Source organism: Megalops cyprinoides, chromosome 14 (assembly GCF_013368585.1).
Source record: "Megalops cyprinoides isolate fMegCyp1 chromosome 14, fMegCyp1.pri, whole genome shotgun sequence".
In the NCBI taxonomy this organism is placed as follows: Eukaryota; Metazoa; Chordata; class Actinopteri; order Elopiformes; family Megalopidae; genus Megalops; species Megalops cyprinoides.
Window position 1 is genome coordinate 3229850 of NC_050596.1, and position 15926 is coordinate 3245775.

The window sequence follows — 15926 nt, forward strand, 5'->3', positions numbered from 1 at the left end:
AGAATTTGATTTAAAAAATATCCCTCTGTAACAATCCTTTAGGTAATTACATGTTTGTACCATGTTTAGTGGTTTTTAATGTGCATAAGGCTACCAAACTAATACCACACAAAGGTACTTTCATGGTGAAAAATGAGCAAGTTAGCTGATATAATTTTAGCTAGCCATCTACCTTTCTAATCTTATGGACAGTCAGGGAACTAGCATTGCTGGATGGCTAACCAGCTAATGTAACTAACTGGCTTGCTAGCATGGCAACAAAATTGTACCAAAAAAGTATTTGTATTTGTAACTTACAATGCAAACTCATGCAACAAAATTTTGCACTTGCACAAAAGGTTGTGATTGTAACTCCCAATTCACATTTGTGACATAAAATGTAAATTTCAAAAACACAGAACTTATCTGTCAAGCTAGCTACTGTGTTACATAGCTGTTATATAATGAATTTAGTTACAGTGAAGTAGTGCCTTTTTAATGCTGTTTTGCCTCTGCATACCGGCTTTGATTTTATGTCTGATCTTCTTGATGTCCTGTAGCTCATCAGACCTCTCCCAGACCTCCTCTGGAGTTTTGCCTTTAACAACCAAACCAGCAAGGTATACTTGTGAGTTTCTAACCTCTCATTCTGGTTAGCATTATTTTGTTGCTGGGTTAATTCAAGGAAATTATACAGTATAAATCGATTAATTGAATTATTAATTCTTTTTTTTTCAAAACTTATGTGCTTAAGTTAGTTATCTACCTAGCTACGAGATAAAAAATGACAGCTAGCTAGCAAAGTTAGCTTGCTGTGTTCAGCTATTAGCTATGATAACCCCAAAATGCTGTCACTACTCACTAACGTTACCTGCCCTGCTCAATTGCTTGTAGCAAGACATGCATTATGTCCTGTACTGAGTACATAATATGCTGACTGTCTGACATAACAATGTTTTTTTCTTTGAAGGTCACTCTTTCATGTGCTCAAATTCAGTTACACTCTGTCCACACCCTCTGTGGTTCATTTAAAAACATCTGTGTGTGTATGCATGCAATTACTTGGGCTTTCATTACTGGAACAAATCATGGTTGAGATTTATGTGTGTGTGAAATCAAATGTATGTGGAACACAATCAGACAATTTTCATCCTCTAGCACTGGGTACTCTCCACATTGCTATAGCAAGATGCCTCCCAAGCTCAGCGGGCCTTGAATCAGCTCTAGATTGTCAGCAAGTTTGTAGTTAGCTGGGTGGTATGCTACACCCAGCAAATCATGTCAGTTTGCACTTTCAGTGGCTACAGACCAAGTCGCTGTCCAGCAGTATTAAATTACTTAATTGAAATCCAGAACACTGAAATATGACAAAATGCCTTCTATAGGGTGGAGTTAGTTTTCTTTCCTTTTAGTGACTTTTCATTAAATTTGTATTCCTGCTGGCACTATAAGTTAGGAGCCTGTCTGTCTCCACAATCTTCAAAGCTAATTATTCATTCACAAGTCACAAGCACTGAACAACAGTGGCAAGTGCTTCTCTCATACAAATAGCTACTTATTTTGCAGTTATAGAGTGCAATTACAGCCATACCTCTTTCATGTCACTCCTCCTTATATGATAATATGCATTACCATGTTTTAAGGATTGCCTTTAACACTAAACTAGCATCACTACCTGCTGTTGCTGTACATTTTATTATTATTATTTTGAAACCTGACCTACCATTCTGTTTTTAAGACAAATTAGTGATTTGGCTTCTAGCGACACAGATTTATGGACAATTTGATGCAAGTTCATGGCCTGATTGTATAAAGAAGCATACATCTTTGAGTGCAGCAAATCTGGGGGCTTTCCAATATGCTACAATCACTTTACTGTTACATGAACTCTGTTATAATGAATGTATCTCAACAAACAAAGCTGTGGTTATTTACAGTCAGAGTGGAAAGTGTCAAATACCAGTATATACAAGTGAAAAAGTAGATTGTAGTTGTTAATTTGAGGACTTTTGAAATGGCACCTTTTTGAAATCTTTTTGGAAAGCTTTCCAGAAACTACAAAAGCACGAGATATATGTCTCAACCTAGACAGAGGTATGCATCAGGTTGCAAGAAGGTAAGACATTTTATTCACCCCTGAGATGGATCTCAGCATACACATCCACAAACAACGAAGAACACCACTGAGTGATTTTAATATTCATTTTGAATGATCAATTTTACATGATTTTGTATTGATTTTAATTGGTTTGACACGGTCATATTTCAATACATTCATTTAGCAGACTTCCAGCACAAGAGAACATAAGTCTATCCATTCAAGCTGAATAAGCAACAGTGCCAAACCAGGCAAACAACACTCCCAGACCAGTGAGTATGAGCACAACACCATTCAAGTACTACGACTAATTAACTTGTGCTAACCTGAGTAGACAGCCTAGAAAGTAAGGGATGCGAAGTACACACACTACCATACATCACAGTCAATAGATCACAGTATCCAAAACACATTGCAATACAACACGTAAGTTAAACAGTGAGTACTTCAAGTAGCAGGTGTTAGGGAGCAGGGATTGAGGTGGAACTGAGATGCAGTCTGAAGAGGTGAGTCTTCAGTTTGTGTTGGAAGATGGCCAGTGACTCTGCTGTCCTGACCCTCGTAGGAAGCTCATTCCATCATTGTGGGACCAGTGCAGACAGGGTTCGTGTCTGAGAGGGGGCTGTCCCATTCATTGCCCTGTATGCCAGCACCAAGGTTTTGATCTTAATACAAGCTGTAACAGGAAGCCAGTAAAGTGAGGTGAGGAGGGCTGTGACATTTAGGGAGCGTGTAGATTAGTTGTGCTGCTGCATTCTGGATTAGTTGCAGGGTTTGATGGCATAGGCAGGAAAACAAGCAAAGGGGAAGTTACAGTAGTCCAGGCGTTGGAGATCCAGGGCCCGAACTAGGAGCTCTGTAGAATACACAGTGAGGTAGGGGCAGACTTTCCAGATTTTGTACAAAAAGAATCTGCACACCCAACTCACCAATGCAACCTCAGAAGAGAAGGACAGTTAGTTGTCAGACATGACCCCAAGGCTTTTGACAGCAGCAGAGCTATTGGTAAAAATGTGTTTAGAGTCTAGGCTGAGGTAGAGGTCTTGAAACGGAGAGGACCTCGGGGGGATGTAGACCATCTCAGTCTTAGTCAAGTTAAGCCCTAGTAGCATTACATTACATGCATTTAGCAGACGTGACTTCCAGCACGATACAGTATAATTGTATCAATTAAATTTAATTATTACACGACTTTGTTGAATACTCGATTCTGATTGGTCAATTACGGCATTCTACGGTCTTATTTCTGTATAGCAGACCGCTGCTATGTATAACAGACCATTCCTATGGACGCAGTTCTGATCATACACTCTGGAGGCCACGTCCAATTATATCGATCCGCAGAAAGAAGTCAGGTTAAAATAATAATAATAATAATAATAATAATAATACAAAATTAACAAGTGATAGTATCTATTTATCTACTTCGCTCTCTTGGTGAACTAGTATTTGTATCCAGTGAGTAAACTTGTTTGATGGGTAACAAGCTAAGGTTGGATTGTAGGTAGTTAGCTTGATGTAGCATCGCTTTCGATTGATACAGTACTAGAAATCATGATCTAGAATTTTGTCAGTTAGATAGCTTGTTAGGTCTGTGCAGGTCGGTAAGTAGCGAACCGAATGGATTTGTTAGTGTAGAAACGCAGAGTAATGGTTTACTTTTGTTAACGCAACCATGGTTTAGGTGAAGTGGTAGGCGTGATTGCATCGATTACACAGTAATCAGGAGTTACCTAACATCATTAACGGTGGCATTTTAGGTCCATGTAGCTACAGCAGAACATACTCTCTGTTGCATGGATATGTGCATAAAATTTAGATTATTACCAAATGTGGGAAATTGTATTTTTACTTTAAACCGTGCAGTTTCCAGTCTACCGGTGTAGTTAGTTGGCTAAGTAGCTACCATTGAGTTCGTGATATGTTCGTGATATGACTGGTAACGTTACTTTGTTGCGGTCTAGGATGCCGAGAAGCTTTGCATGGTAACGCTAGCTAAAAATCACGGTCCTTTTATGGTGAAGCTATGAGCCCTGTCATTTTAAATCAAGTGCGTGTGGACAATCCATTTAGCTAGTCTAGTAGCTAGATAATAAGGAAGCACGGTTCTTAAAATGCAAAGTGTGTCAACTGCAAAGCCCCGGCAAGAAGGAAACATAGAGATGAATGAGGACAGAAGCGTCAACATCAGTATTCCCAAAGAAGTCCCATTCACCTTGTCTCACTTCACCATCAGTGGAAATGTTCAGTTTACCGTGAATTATGATGCTAAGTAGGCTAATCTACAGAGGCTAAGGCTACAGAGTTTACGTTGCTAAGGACGCAGTTCAACCGTAGAATCTAACGGACTACTTTTTTTAGCGGAAGCAATAAAACCATTTTTAAATCAATAAAACTATTTTTAAATCAATATTTTGTGCCAAATTATTGATTTCTTTAGTAAGCAGCCGTGTAATAAGCGGCATAATGTACAGCGAGCCGGACATTATGGCGAAATAAACCCCTTCAGGGTGATTCAAGACCACCCTGTCGGGGTTTATTTCGCAATAATGACCGGCTCGCTGTAAATTATCCCTTACATGAGCACCAGTGTGAGATCAGGCTAACAACACTCCCAGACCAGTAAGTGTGAGCATAACACTATTCGAGCCCTACCACAAGTTAACTTGCAATCTGACGGAAGCCAAGTATACTTGTACTAGCATACAACAGTACCCAGAACACAGATTGCAAAATACACCCCAATACCTACATATAAAATAAGTATCAGATACTAGAGGTGTCAGGTGTTAGGGGCGGGGATTGAAGTGGAACTGAGATGCAGTCTGAAGAGGTGTGAGATTAAGAAGTGAAAGAATTTTACTTAAACACTGCCTCTTTTGGAGAGAGACAGACTGCCACTATTCTGTTCAACAGACACTGCTGCCTTTGTGTAGCCAAATACCTTGTTCTGATAGCAATGGGGGATGGGGGAATAGGCAGAGTAGCAGCGAAGGTAAAGAGAAAAAGGGAGAGAGAGGAAATGTTAAAAAAAAATGCAGGCAGGAATTTGCTGTTTTTGAGGGAAAGCACAGAGTGGGAGACTGACAAATAAACTGCTGGAAAGAGCTGTGTATGCTACCAGCTGCAGCTGACAGAAAGAGGCAGAAACATAGAGGGAGAGAGAGAGGTTTCCCAGCTCTTTTACCTCCTTATATGGTCAAACCATGGTAGGGGAATCTTACCACAGTGCTGCCCTCTTGCCGCTGAGCGAGATGGCTGTGGACAGATGAGGTACTGCCCGCTGCACGAGACACAGGGGACAGTCAGATGGGGCCTGTCGCTACCGCGGATCACGGCTCCTGCGCTGACATTATGAGCAGGGCCTAGCGGCGGGGAGGCACAGAAGAGCTGCGGTGTGTGAGTAGCCATCCACACAGTATGCCATCGCTCCCTCTGGCTGCTGGAGGCTTTCATAATTCTTTTTTGCTCCACCGCAAAACAAATGCACCATTGAGTATGCATTCTGTGGGCACAGATTTAATTGCTAGTATGCATGACAATTGGTTTCTTGGAGGTTTTGCAGCTGAACACACAGGCAGGCTATTTCCAACCAGTGTAATTGCAAACAAAGGTGAGATGATTGTCTGGTTTGTGCAAAGTGACGTCATTGATACAGTACTCCGGCATGGTTTGCTGGCACCTTGCAGGATGGAAGACTGATAATGGAAGAGATTACACAGTACAGGGAAGAGTGTCATACTTCTCTGTTGTGAACAGGTGCTTAGAACAGGAGTAAAACAGTGTCAAACTGTGCCAAAACACATTCCAAAGGTTTAGTGCACTTTTCTTACTTTACCGTATGGGTAATATTTCAGTGTATAAACTAGTAGTATTGTAGTTTATATGCTCATGGACACTTCTTCCATCCTTGAAACACAGGAAAACCTTCAAGCGTGATGTATTTCTTCACTCAATTTACATGGTGTTGACAATGCTAAGCCACAAATGTGTCAGTCATTTGTTGTCCTGCCATTTACATGTCATGAAACATTTTGGTAGCCTAGCTGGCCTGCACTGCTGTATCAGTGGTGTGTTGATATTTGACACTATGAGGGCAATGTTGTTGACTACTGACTGACAAGGTGTGAAATGCAGCCAATCGCCAGGTGGTATTTAATAAGAGCAAACACATCAGATCATGCTAGTTGGGCAGTTACTGAGCCAAGCGTTAAATGAGGAGCCATGCTTCAATTGCTCTTTCCGTGAAGATTTCCCCAGAGTCAGGGGGTTAATGAGTGCGTGTAGCTATTATTTTACGTGCAGCATTATTAACAGGAAACAAAGAAAAGGCCTGGATTCTCTGCAGTTTCTCCTCTCTCTCTCTCGATCAGGTGCCGGTCAGAATGACGGAACGTTACGACTGTCACTACTGCAAAGAGTCACTGTTTGGGAAGAAGTACGTGTTGCGGGAGGAGAACCCGTACTGCGTCAAGTGCTATGAGAGCCTCTACTCCAACACCTGCGAGGAATGCAAGAAGCCCATTGGCTGCAACTGCAGGGTAAGGCATCACTAGCAGACAAGATAATTCTGTCTCCCCTTCCCACTCTGCCATCACCTTCATTTGAGAATAAAAATATGTTTTGTTTATGAATCAACCATTCCCAACCATTTCTACTCATACTCATAAACACTAGGTACTCATAAGTTACTAGGTACTAAGTCACAGTGTTTGCATTTTATTTAATTAGTATATTCATTAATCATCTTGATGCTATTACTGTGTTAATAGCCTGTTATCTGTACCTGTGTACCTGTATCTGCATTGTCTTTATTTCTCCTGTGACAAACATTTTTATGTATCTTGCCATGCTGATATTGTAAGCTGCTCTGGATGAGAGCATCTGACAGATAAATCAACAAGTATTACAAATTAGTGTCGATAATACCATGCCTTTGTTGTAAGCTATTGACTGGGCTGTCAGTCTTATTCCTTGCCCTGAGGCAGTGGCAGCTGATCCAGCCCTTTATGATACTGAGCTGTCATGATTCAGAGGAGTCTGATCCAGACCCCCAGGCCCCAACTCTATTCTTCTCTAGTCTGTAACCAATGCCGTTGGGTCCTAAGACCTCTTCATGCAGAAAGGAGAAGGGCAGGTGTGTGCTTCACAGGCTTCCAGGTTCTAACCGCCCTGGAATGGTGGAACTGCAATAGCTCAGAAATATGAACCTCTATTGAAGTGCGGCTCACTAAGTGGGACAGGGAGCTAAATTTAAATGCTTTGATTGAGCGATGGGACATCAACCCAGGTCACGTGTGAGTGGAATTGGGCAAGTAGGTGTGACCACATTAGAAGCTGCAGGCAGTGATTGGCAGAGGTGGACACCCCGAGTTCAGAAAATAAAAGTCCTACCATGTATTTGTTCTAGCCATTCACTAAACAAGGTGATTTCACGAATTAGCTCCTCTACCTGGCTGAAGAGTTGTGCTAATTAAATTCAGCTGGTGTAGTGCATGGGTGGAACAAATACGCGGCAAGACTTTTACTTTCTGAAGCCAGGGTGTTCATCTCTGGTGATTGGCGCATGAACGGCTGCTCCTGTCTGCCGCACCACTAATCTTGGCAGGGGACCTGTCCTTCGGGGGGCCAAGAGGAGTTGATCTGCACCAGACATATTTCAATGTTATTATCACACTCCTCAGAGCTGCCGGATTTCCCCTGTGGCTGTTTCAAGGAGGCAGGGGAGAAAAGAACCCTTCAAAGTAGCTCCTGGTGCATGAAATTACTTGCAAATGAATTGTCATACCGCAAAAGCAATTCGTTTGAATCCAGGCTGAACGCAAAGTGACTGCTGTGATGGAAAAACTAAAGAGCCTTGCAGTCTTGTACTCACTGAAATGACAGACAGAGCTGAGACATTTTAGGAGACAGAGTTGCAGTTTTTTTGAAAGCCACTGAAAGCCAATTTGCTTCCAGGAAAGAGTGCTACAGGCAGTCCTTGGGGTGCAGGCTCATAGCAATCCTGCTCACCATCGATGGGACAACAGGGTCATCAGACTAAAGGCTCCTCAGAGGCTGCGGAATGCACCCGTAATGAACTCCATTCAGCACAGGCTGCGAGGGCCTGGTCTATCAGCCCCGGGTCGTCTCATTTGGAGAACTGCTGCGATGTCACGGCAATTAGTGTCACATTACGTGGTCATTAGGCCCTGTGATGAGATTGGATCTCCCCTGCTGAGAGACTGGCGGCCGAGCGGTAGCGGCGGGTCACATCTGCGCCCCGTGTCCTTGGCCCTGGCCTGAACCCCAACGCCATGGGCTCTCTCCTGTAAAGAAAGGCCATCTTTCCAGCAGACACATATCTAGCCCTAAAAGCGTCTGACTGCAGGGCGAGGGGATTAATCAGAGCTCATCTTGCTCTGATTAATCTGGAGTGGAAGATAATTAACCTCTCTATGGCTTAAACTCATCGGAGCAAGAACTGCCACAAGGCAACAAAAGCCAGGCAGCATGGAAAGTTGTCTCCTCTTAATGGCATGGGGTCACTTGCAGTTATGCGATATGATCCAATGCAAAAAGACATTCATACAGGAGTTCCATGGCAGCTAAAAAAGGTCAGCCTTGAGCCACAATAAAAAAAAAATCCATGCGCTTTACAAAAAACAGACCCAGACACAGGTGACATGTCATGCATTGTTATGCAGACAAGGCATTGGCAAATGATGAGTGACAATGGTGACATCACCTCTTAGGGACAGCGGGAAACTCTTGGAGCAGGGCAGATAGTACCGACTTTGTGTGGATGGCTGTGTGCTGGTAAGTTGAATGTTGACGCCAGTCCCACTCAGGGTATACTCTGCCATGGACAGTCCAGGAGACAACAATTTACATCGAGTCAAAGTATGGTCTTACGTAAGGAATGTGCTGTTGCTTGATGAAAGGAGCAACAGTTAAAAGAAAGAATGAAAGTTAATGTTAAAAATTTGAGACATTCTGAATCAGGCAAACTGAGTCTCCTCCATGCACACAGGTGGGGTAGGTGCATTGAGCAAACCAATCTGAACATCACTAGTTAAATCTTGATTGGCCGATTCATATTTCTGACAGAAGTTCGCGCATTAAAAAATAAAGCCAAGGATGGATGACTGATGCCTTACCTGCAGGTTGCAGGATTCTTGTTGACAGATGATGCCTGCTGGTTTGAGACAGCCCCATAGACCTTGTCAACAGGCATGTACTTCTTATCTCACTTTGTCAGGGGTCCCTTTTTTATGAGTTACTTTGGGAGCTGTAATGATCCCATCCACACCCCCTCTTTCCTCTATCCCCACTCAGGACTTAAGGCAGAGAGCAGGTAAAGCCTCTCCTTATTCTCTGTCCTTGCCCAGGACCTGTCCTATAAGGACCGCCACTGGCACGAGGAATGCTTCCACTGCTTCAAGTGCCAACGCTCCCTGGTGGACAAGCCTTTCTCCACCAAGGATGAGCAGCTGCTGTGTACTGAGTGCTACTCCAATGAGTACTCCTCCAAGTGCTGTGAGTGCAAGAAGACCATCATGCCAGGTGAATGCAGCTTGAAGTTGAACTGATGGAATATACCCCAGTGTGGAATTAAATGGAAATGGAAATAAAGGCTCATTTCTATATGCTGGGTTTATAACAATTAATCTATCTGACTGATCAATCAACTGAATCATTAGTCGACATTAGTTTTTGGTGGGAATTGAACAGCTTTAATAAATAATTTAAATAGTGTAAAGCAATTGCTTAATGTTAGTACGTTTGCCTCATTTAACAATTTGCAAAGTGTCAACCTGCATAGTAATCAGCGGGTGGTTTGAGCACCTTCTGGTTTGGATGCCAATCAGGATCAGTACAAATTTTGATTAAACTGTTGTTTTCACTACATTAAATTGGCTATTCATGTCCAGTCCATAATCCAGACTTTCTGTCATAATAGACTGAATAATATTCAGGAAATTAGTTAGAGAGCTAGCTACATGCACTGAGCTCTGAAATACAGACTGTCATGAGCCTATCAGCATCTACATGAATAGCCATATCATACCAAATATAAACATTCAGTCTTTCAGTCAGATTTAAGTATATCATAGCTGTAGCTACAAAATTCAAATTCTACTTGGTGTTTGCCTGACCATAAAATCAAAAGCAAACCTTGAGACTAATGCCATTGCTTGCTATCAACTTTCTGTGTGATGTAGCTATGTGTCAGCACCCGTGATTTGTACAGTAACAGAGGCTGTTAGGTACAGCGGTTAAATAAATAGGTTGCGTACCATTTTTATACTACTATCTGCTGTAGGATGACTTTCAGTCCCTGGTGGTTAGAGAAATCCAAATTGAAGACATACCATTCAGCACAAAATAGGACATTTTATTTTTGCTCTATGGACAAAGGAAAAAAATAATAAGGGAAAAGCATCAGGAGAGAATCTTGTAGCAGGGAGAAATTAAGACTTTTTTTTTTGCTTTTTTATTAAAAGAGTTTATTTTATCCAAAAAATGTTCTAATGAGGAATAATATACAAAGATCTTTAAAATGGCCACATGCATAGGAACACATTCAAGTAAAACAACAACAACTACTGTAGAAGTACTCATATAGTAAAAATCTGGAGAGGGAATTCACATGAATGAATTTATATGGAAAGACAAGCAAATTATTCTTGTGAAACTAGTGAAACTGATCCCAATTCCACTCTCCAAATAAACTCCTAAAGTGGAATTCCCACTGATTCAAATGAATTCAGGTTCAAATCCAGTTCTATTCAATTCCACACTGAAATTCCATTATTTCAACTATAATTCAGTCAGTATCAGTTCCTTCTATTCAGTTCCCTCTTTGGATCAGACCCTTTGTAAATTTTAGTTCCATCTAATTCCTTAAGTTACAAATGTAATTCAATTGTAAAAAAAAGCTCTAACCCTTCTATGTATTCAGTCCCCCTTCAAAGAGGACTTTCATCTATGGTCATTTTTAGTAGTTTTTTCTGGCATATTTTTCAAAATATTTTGTAGAAAAAAAACCATTAGCCAGTTAGTCTATGTTGTTATACCTGATAAGCATCATCTATGCTGTTATAACTGATAAGCATGAAGTCTTGAAATTTAGTAGCAGTTGGCTTTCAGGACTCATGCCTGAAAATATTGTACCATACTAAACAGTCTCACTACAGGCATAGACAAAGCAGGTATGGCCTAATGCTCTCAGGCTAGTTGGGGTGAATGGGGAAACTCCATCTTTTTCCCTTTTCAGTAAGTCATAGGATTGGAATCTTCTGGAACACAGGGTTGGCTCAGATACTCCAACATTTCAAAAGACACATTGTTGGTGGCAATTCTGCAACAGTTCTCAATGGCAGGAAGCTCTTTTACCTTCTGAGTGAGCAGCTCCCTTGTGCCTTGCATTTCTTAATCAAAATACCAGTCCTGATTGAAATGAGGATCCAGGCCATTTGAAAACATTTTGTAGTTTCACCATGTTGTTGCTAAACCTTTCAGATATAAGTTCAATTACATTATGTAGACCTCAAACACACACGATAACTTAACTGGAAGTTATTATCTATGTGGACCTGTTGTGTGACCTCAAAGGGCTTAACTTTCACAAAGGTCTCCAATGTATTTCCAATCATTAGACATGACCTCATATGAGACCTGAAGCTCAAATAATACCTGTGGAGGAAGTATGGTCAAAATTACTTGCTAAAACACTGACAACCCAAACTCTCTCCCCATGTTTCTCTTTTCCTCCCTCATTCTGTCCCATCAGGCTCCAGGAAGATGGAACATAAAGGCAATAGCTGGCATGAGACCTGCTTCACCTGCCAGCGCTGCCAGCAGCCTATTGGAACTAAGAGTTTCATCCCCAAGGACAACCACAACTACTGTGTGCCCTGCTACGAGAAGCAGTTTGCATTGCAGTGTGTGCACTGCAAGAAGGTGGGGATGTGTGTGTTTGTGTGTGGGTAGGTGCGGGGGTACTATAGCACTGCACAAGACTGACCTCTGCATGTACCATTTCTTCTCATGAATGTATTGTCAGAACAAGGATTTTTCTTGGTCATATCCCCATTTGCAAAACATGCCTTCTGTAGTATTCTATAATGGGAATGTTTCTCTCTAGTTTTTTTTTTCATTTTGTCAATGGGGAAGCCACAACTGAAACATTAATAACACTGTGTTCCTGGAGAACTGCATGGGACTGACGTGTTTGCTGGACAGTTAAAGGAGGGATAGAGTAACGTGTGTTCGGAGACCTGTTTCCCTGCCTGTCCACTGCAGCCCATCACCACGGGTGGTGTGACCTACCACGACCAGCCCTGGCACAAGGACTGCTTCCTGTGCACTGGGTGCAAGCAGCAGTTGTCTGGCCAGCGGTTTACCTCCCGCGACGACTTTGCCTACTGCCTCAACTGCTTCTGCAACCTGTATGCCAAGAAGTGTGCGTCCTGCACCAGCCCCATCAGTGGTAAGGGCGTGCCACCTTCTCACTGCTTCTCCTCACTTGTCTGCTGTCTAATCCACCTGCTCACTCGTGCGTCTGCTGTATCACCTCTCTGTTCTCTCACTTACATTTACATTTACATTTATTTATTTAGCAGACGCTTTTATCCAAAGCGACTTACAAAAGTGCATACAGTAGGTACAGCGACAGTACGGGGACAGGATGTGTACAGTTCCACAATGAGACAGTTCTCAGCTGAGAGCACTCACTTCTCACTTGCCCACTATCTCACCTTATCTAAACTGTCCACCCTCTTACCAGTCCATTTCCTCATCTGACTGCTACTTCACCTGTCTAGTATCACACCAGTCTGTTTCACCTTGGACTGGTGCGTTGAGACTGAATTGAACATGTACCCAAATGGGAGATCAATTTCCTAATTTGGAGTGCAACCCCTGACATTCATATTTCATAACGTTCCCTAAACTACTCTGGTTTACTGCCAGTCTCTGAGGCTGTGGGGGACTGCATGCAGAGCCCATACCTTTTCCATTAAAAGTTATTTATTCAATAAAATAGTAAAGATCTCATCTGTGCCCACAGGTCTGAAACTACGATCTTAAGGATTTTGTAGTAAATCTGGATTTGGTAGAGCAATATTAAAAAATGAGAACATTATTCTGTTGATACCTCAGAGAAGGCAGAGTAAGAAAAAAGTGATATAAAGTCTCCCAATAAAATAAAGCAACACTGATCCACAAATGGCGCATTACAGTATCGAAATTGATTTTTTTTGCAACTCTGCAAAGGAAGGAGCTGTCATATCCTTGGTAAGATTCACATGGAAATCCTCCTGGGCTTCGTCAGACCCAGGGGCTTTTTCCTGATGTGCTAAGCAGAACACCTTATCCAGACTTCCTTACATTTGGGATTATGTTCATGAACTGGGCCCAGGGGTAAACCCTCACCATCCCATCTGGCCGTTGGAACCATGCCACAGAGATCACGAGTCTTTTGCCTTTCTCAATGCACTGCATACTCACATAATTCTCTAATAATAAAGACTGTACTTCTCATTACCTTATTACATTATTGATCATCAGCCCAGAGCTCTGAGTCCAGGCTCTTACCTCTGTGCTCAATGCATCTTCTGTTTGCTACACCCCCTGCAGGCCTCGGGGGGAGCAAGTACATCTCGTTTGAAGAGCGGCAGTGGCACAATGATTGCTTCAACTGCAAGAGGTGCTCCGTGTCCCTCGTCGGGCGCGGCTTCCTGACGGAGAGGGACGACATCCTGTGTTCCGAATGTGGCAAGGATATCTGAGGAGAGGCCTGTTTGGGCACAGCAAGACAATGACAAACACCACCTATGGCTTAGTGAAGAGCATAAGTAATACTAACAGTTAACACCACTATAGTCTGCTTCTACTAACCATTTATACTATGGTGGCGAACAATGCATTATTAATCTTTAGATTAACTTTTGGTTCTTAAGGCTACAATAGTGAAGGATATCTGGAGGTATGGCCAGATATTTCTCAGATGGACTGGAAATATAAGCATGAATTGAAGACATACAAAATGTTAGGTCTGGAAAAATAATTGTATCAGAGTAAACTGTTAAAGTGTTAATTTTTTGTCTTTCTAAATATCATTGCTGAAGGAGTGAAGGAGCTCAATTTTTCTCAATGTTAAAAGTATGTGCACATTTTTATATAGTTTTCTAATGTAAACTAACTCACAGGTGGACAAACAGTGCAAAACATTTACACAATTTTCTATATAAGGAGGTATTTGTGTGCTAATGTAACAGTAATGTTCAACAAATTAAAATTCTCCAAATGCTTTTCTTGCTGTGCTTCCATTCTTTTCTCTTTACTGTCAGCTCAGTATCAGTAGTTAGCCACTGAACAAAGAGGGAAAACACCAGACACTGAAACAGACTCTTAATACTTCTGTAAGCACTGTGGATAGGTTACAGTAAATTAACGCAGCATGACTAAACATTCGATGGTAAAGCTGCTTCAGAATACATTTGATCTTGTGAGTTCAGGACCAGCCTCTGATATCCATTGGTTACTCTTGATTACAGTAAATCTGAAAAAGAACTCTAGAATTGCAAAGCATATGGCAACCAAGACAACATCCTGATTTCTAATGGCAAGATAAACACTCAAAACATCCTGTAATCAATAATATAGTTAAAATTATTGGTCCAAACTGAAATATGGGTCCATACAATGAGGAGTGATTTGTGAAGCAGTCATAATGATCAGTGTCACATGCGTCAGCACTGCATGATTCAAACAAAGTCAAACATTGTAAATTAATGGAGGAACGTATGTTTTTTCCAGCTCGTGGCTCAAGTACCTTTTTTCATCTTAGTCCAGTTCTCTCTCGAATTACAGCACACAATTCAGTTTTTCTGAAATATAAAATCTACAGACAAGCAATATTTTCTAAAGTTTAATACAACCTCTGTGGCTAACTTTTACACTAGTGAAGATTCCTCTCTATAAAGACACACACTGTTATGCAAACAGGTGGATGTACACAATTATATTCAGCACATCTTTGTCAGGATATTCAGTAAACGTATTTAGACAAATGGATGTAGACAGACGTTTCACGCGATAGTACTTCTCAGTGCAAAACTCTTAAAAGAAATAGGGGAGTTTTACTTGCATTTCCTGTCAGATGAGAAAAACAGCTATGAATAGGGTTGCTCTTTTAGCACAGGGAGTTTTACTCAACACCAAGTGGAACACTAAAGCATTTCACACAGTATCATCAATATAATATATTATACTCATTGCTGTTGAGTAAGTGTGTGTAAATACACTCAAATGTTATGAAGAAACAAACAAGTGGTTCATTAAAGAGTCATGTGATCTTGAAAACAGCAAGGTCTTGATACAACGTCACACTTAGTGATGCCAAATTAGCAATTTTGTTGCTAGATTTAGCAACTTTTCAGACTACCCTGGCAACTTTCTGAAAAAAGAAAAAAAAAGCACCTAGCAATAATTTAGCTACTTGTAAAATTTGGAACTTGTGAGTGCCGTTAGCAGTAGTGACGGCTCAGCACAATAGCCAGGCACAGGCAGCAGCAGCAATTGCTGTTGGCTGACTGCAGCAGCAGTAGCATGCGTTCAACGAGACAAACTTAATGTTTTTGGTCAAATCATTTAAACACATTCAGTTCAGAGTACAATTGTTTGGTTAGGAAGTCACAATTTAAAAAAAAAAAAGATGAAATTAGAATTTCCTCCAAGCTAGTCTTGAAAAGGGTTTTCAACATTTGATTTAGTCTACATTACCACAATTGGTTAAGAAAGTGGATAACTGCAGAAAGTGCAGTGAGAAAGTGGATAAAGTGCAGAAGCTACTATGGCAATG

The 15926-nt window shown here is 41.4% G+C and overlaps 1 protein-coding gene across 2 annotated transcripts; it reads left to right on the top strand.

The window, feature by feature from the left end:
* The first annotated feature begins 6462 nt into the window (after positions 1 to 6462).
* LOC118788984 (four and a half LIM domains protein 2) lies at positions 6463 to 13888 on the top strand. Of its 2 annotated transcripts, none has more exons than XM_036545228.1 (5): positions 6463 to 6618; positions 9448 to 9628; positions 11853 to 12022; positions 12365 to 12551; positions 13700 to 13888. In XM_036545228.1, exons 1-5 carry the CDS (start codon positions 6463 to 6465, stop codon positions 13849 to 13851), a joined length of 846 nt encoding a protein of 281 aa, XP_036401121.1. In that variant the 3' UTR covers positions 13852 to 13888. The 2 variants fall into 2 exon arrangements, with proteins under 2 accessions (XP_036401121.1, XP_036401120.1); XM_036545227.1 differs by having other exon boundaries at positions 9448 to 9622.
* The last annotated feature ends 2038 nt before the right edge of the window (positions 13889 to 15926 follow it).

Coding starts and splice junctions, on each gene's coding strand:
- LOC118788984 (XM_036545228.1), top strand. CDS start 6,463: ATGACGGAACGTTACGACTGTCACTACTGCAAAGAGTCACTGTTTGGG. Junction 9,629..11,852: donor GACCATCATGCCAGGTGAAT/GCAGCTTGAAGT, acceptor CTGTCCCATCAG/GCTCCAGGAAGATGGAACAT. Junction 12,552..13,699: donor CTGCACCAGCCCCATCAGTG/GTAAGGGCGTGC, acceptor CACCCCCTGCAG/GCCTCGGGGGGAGCAAGTAC.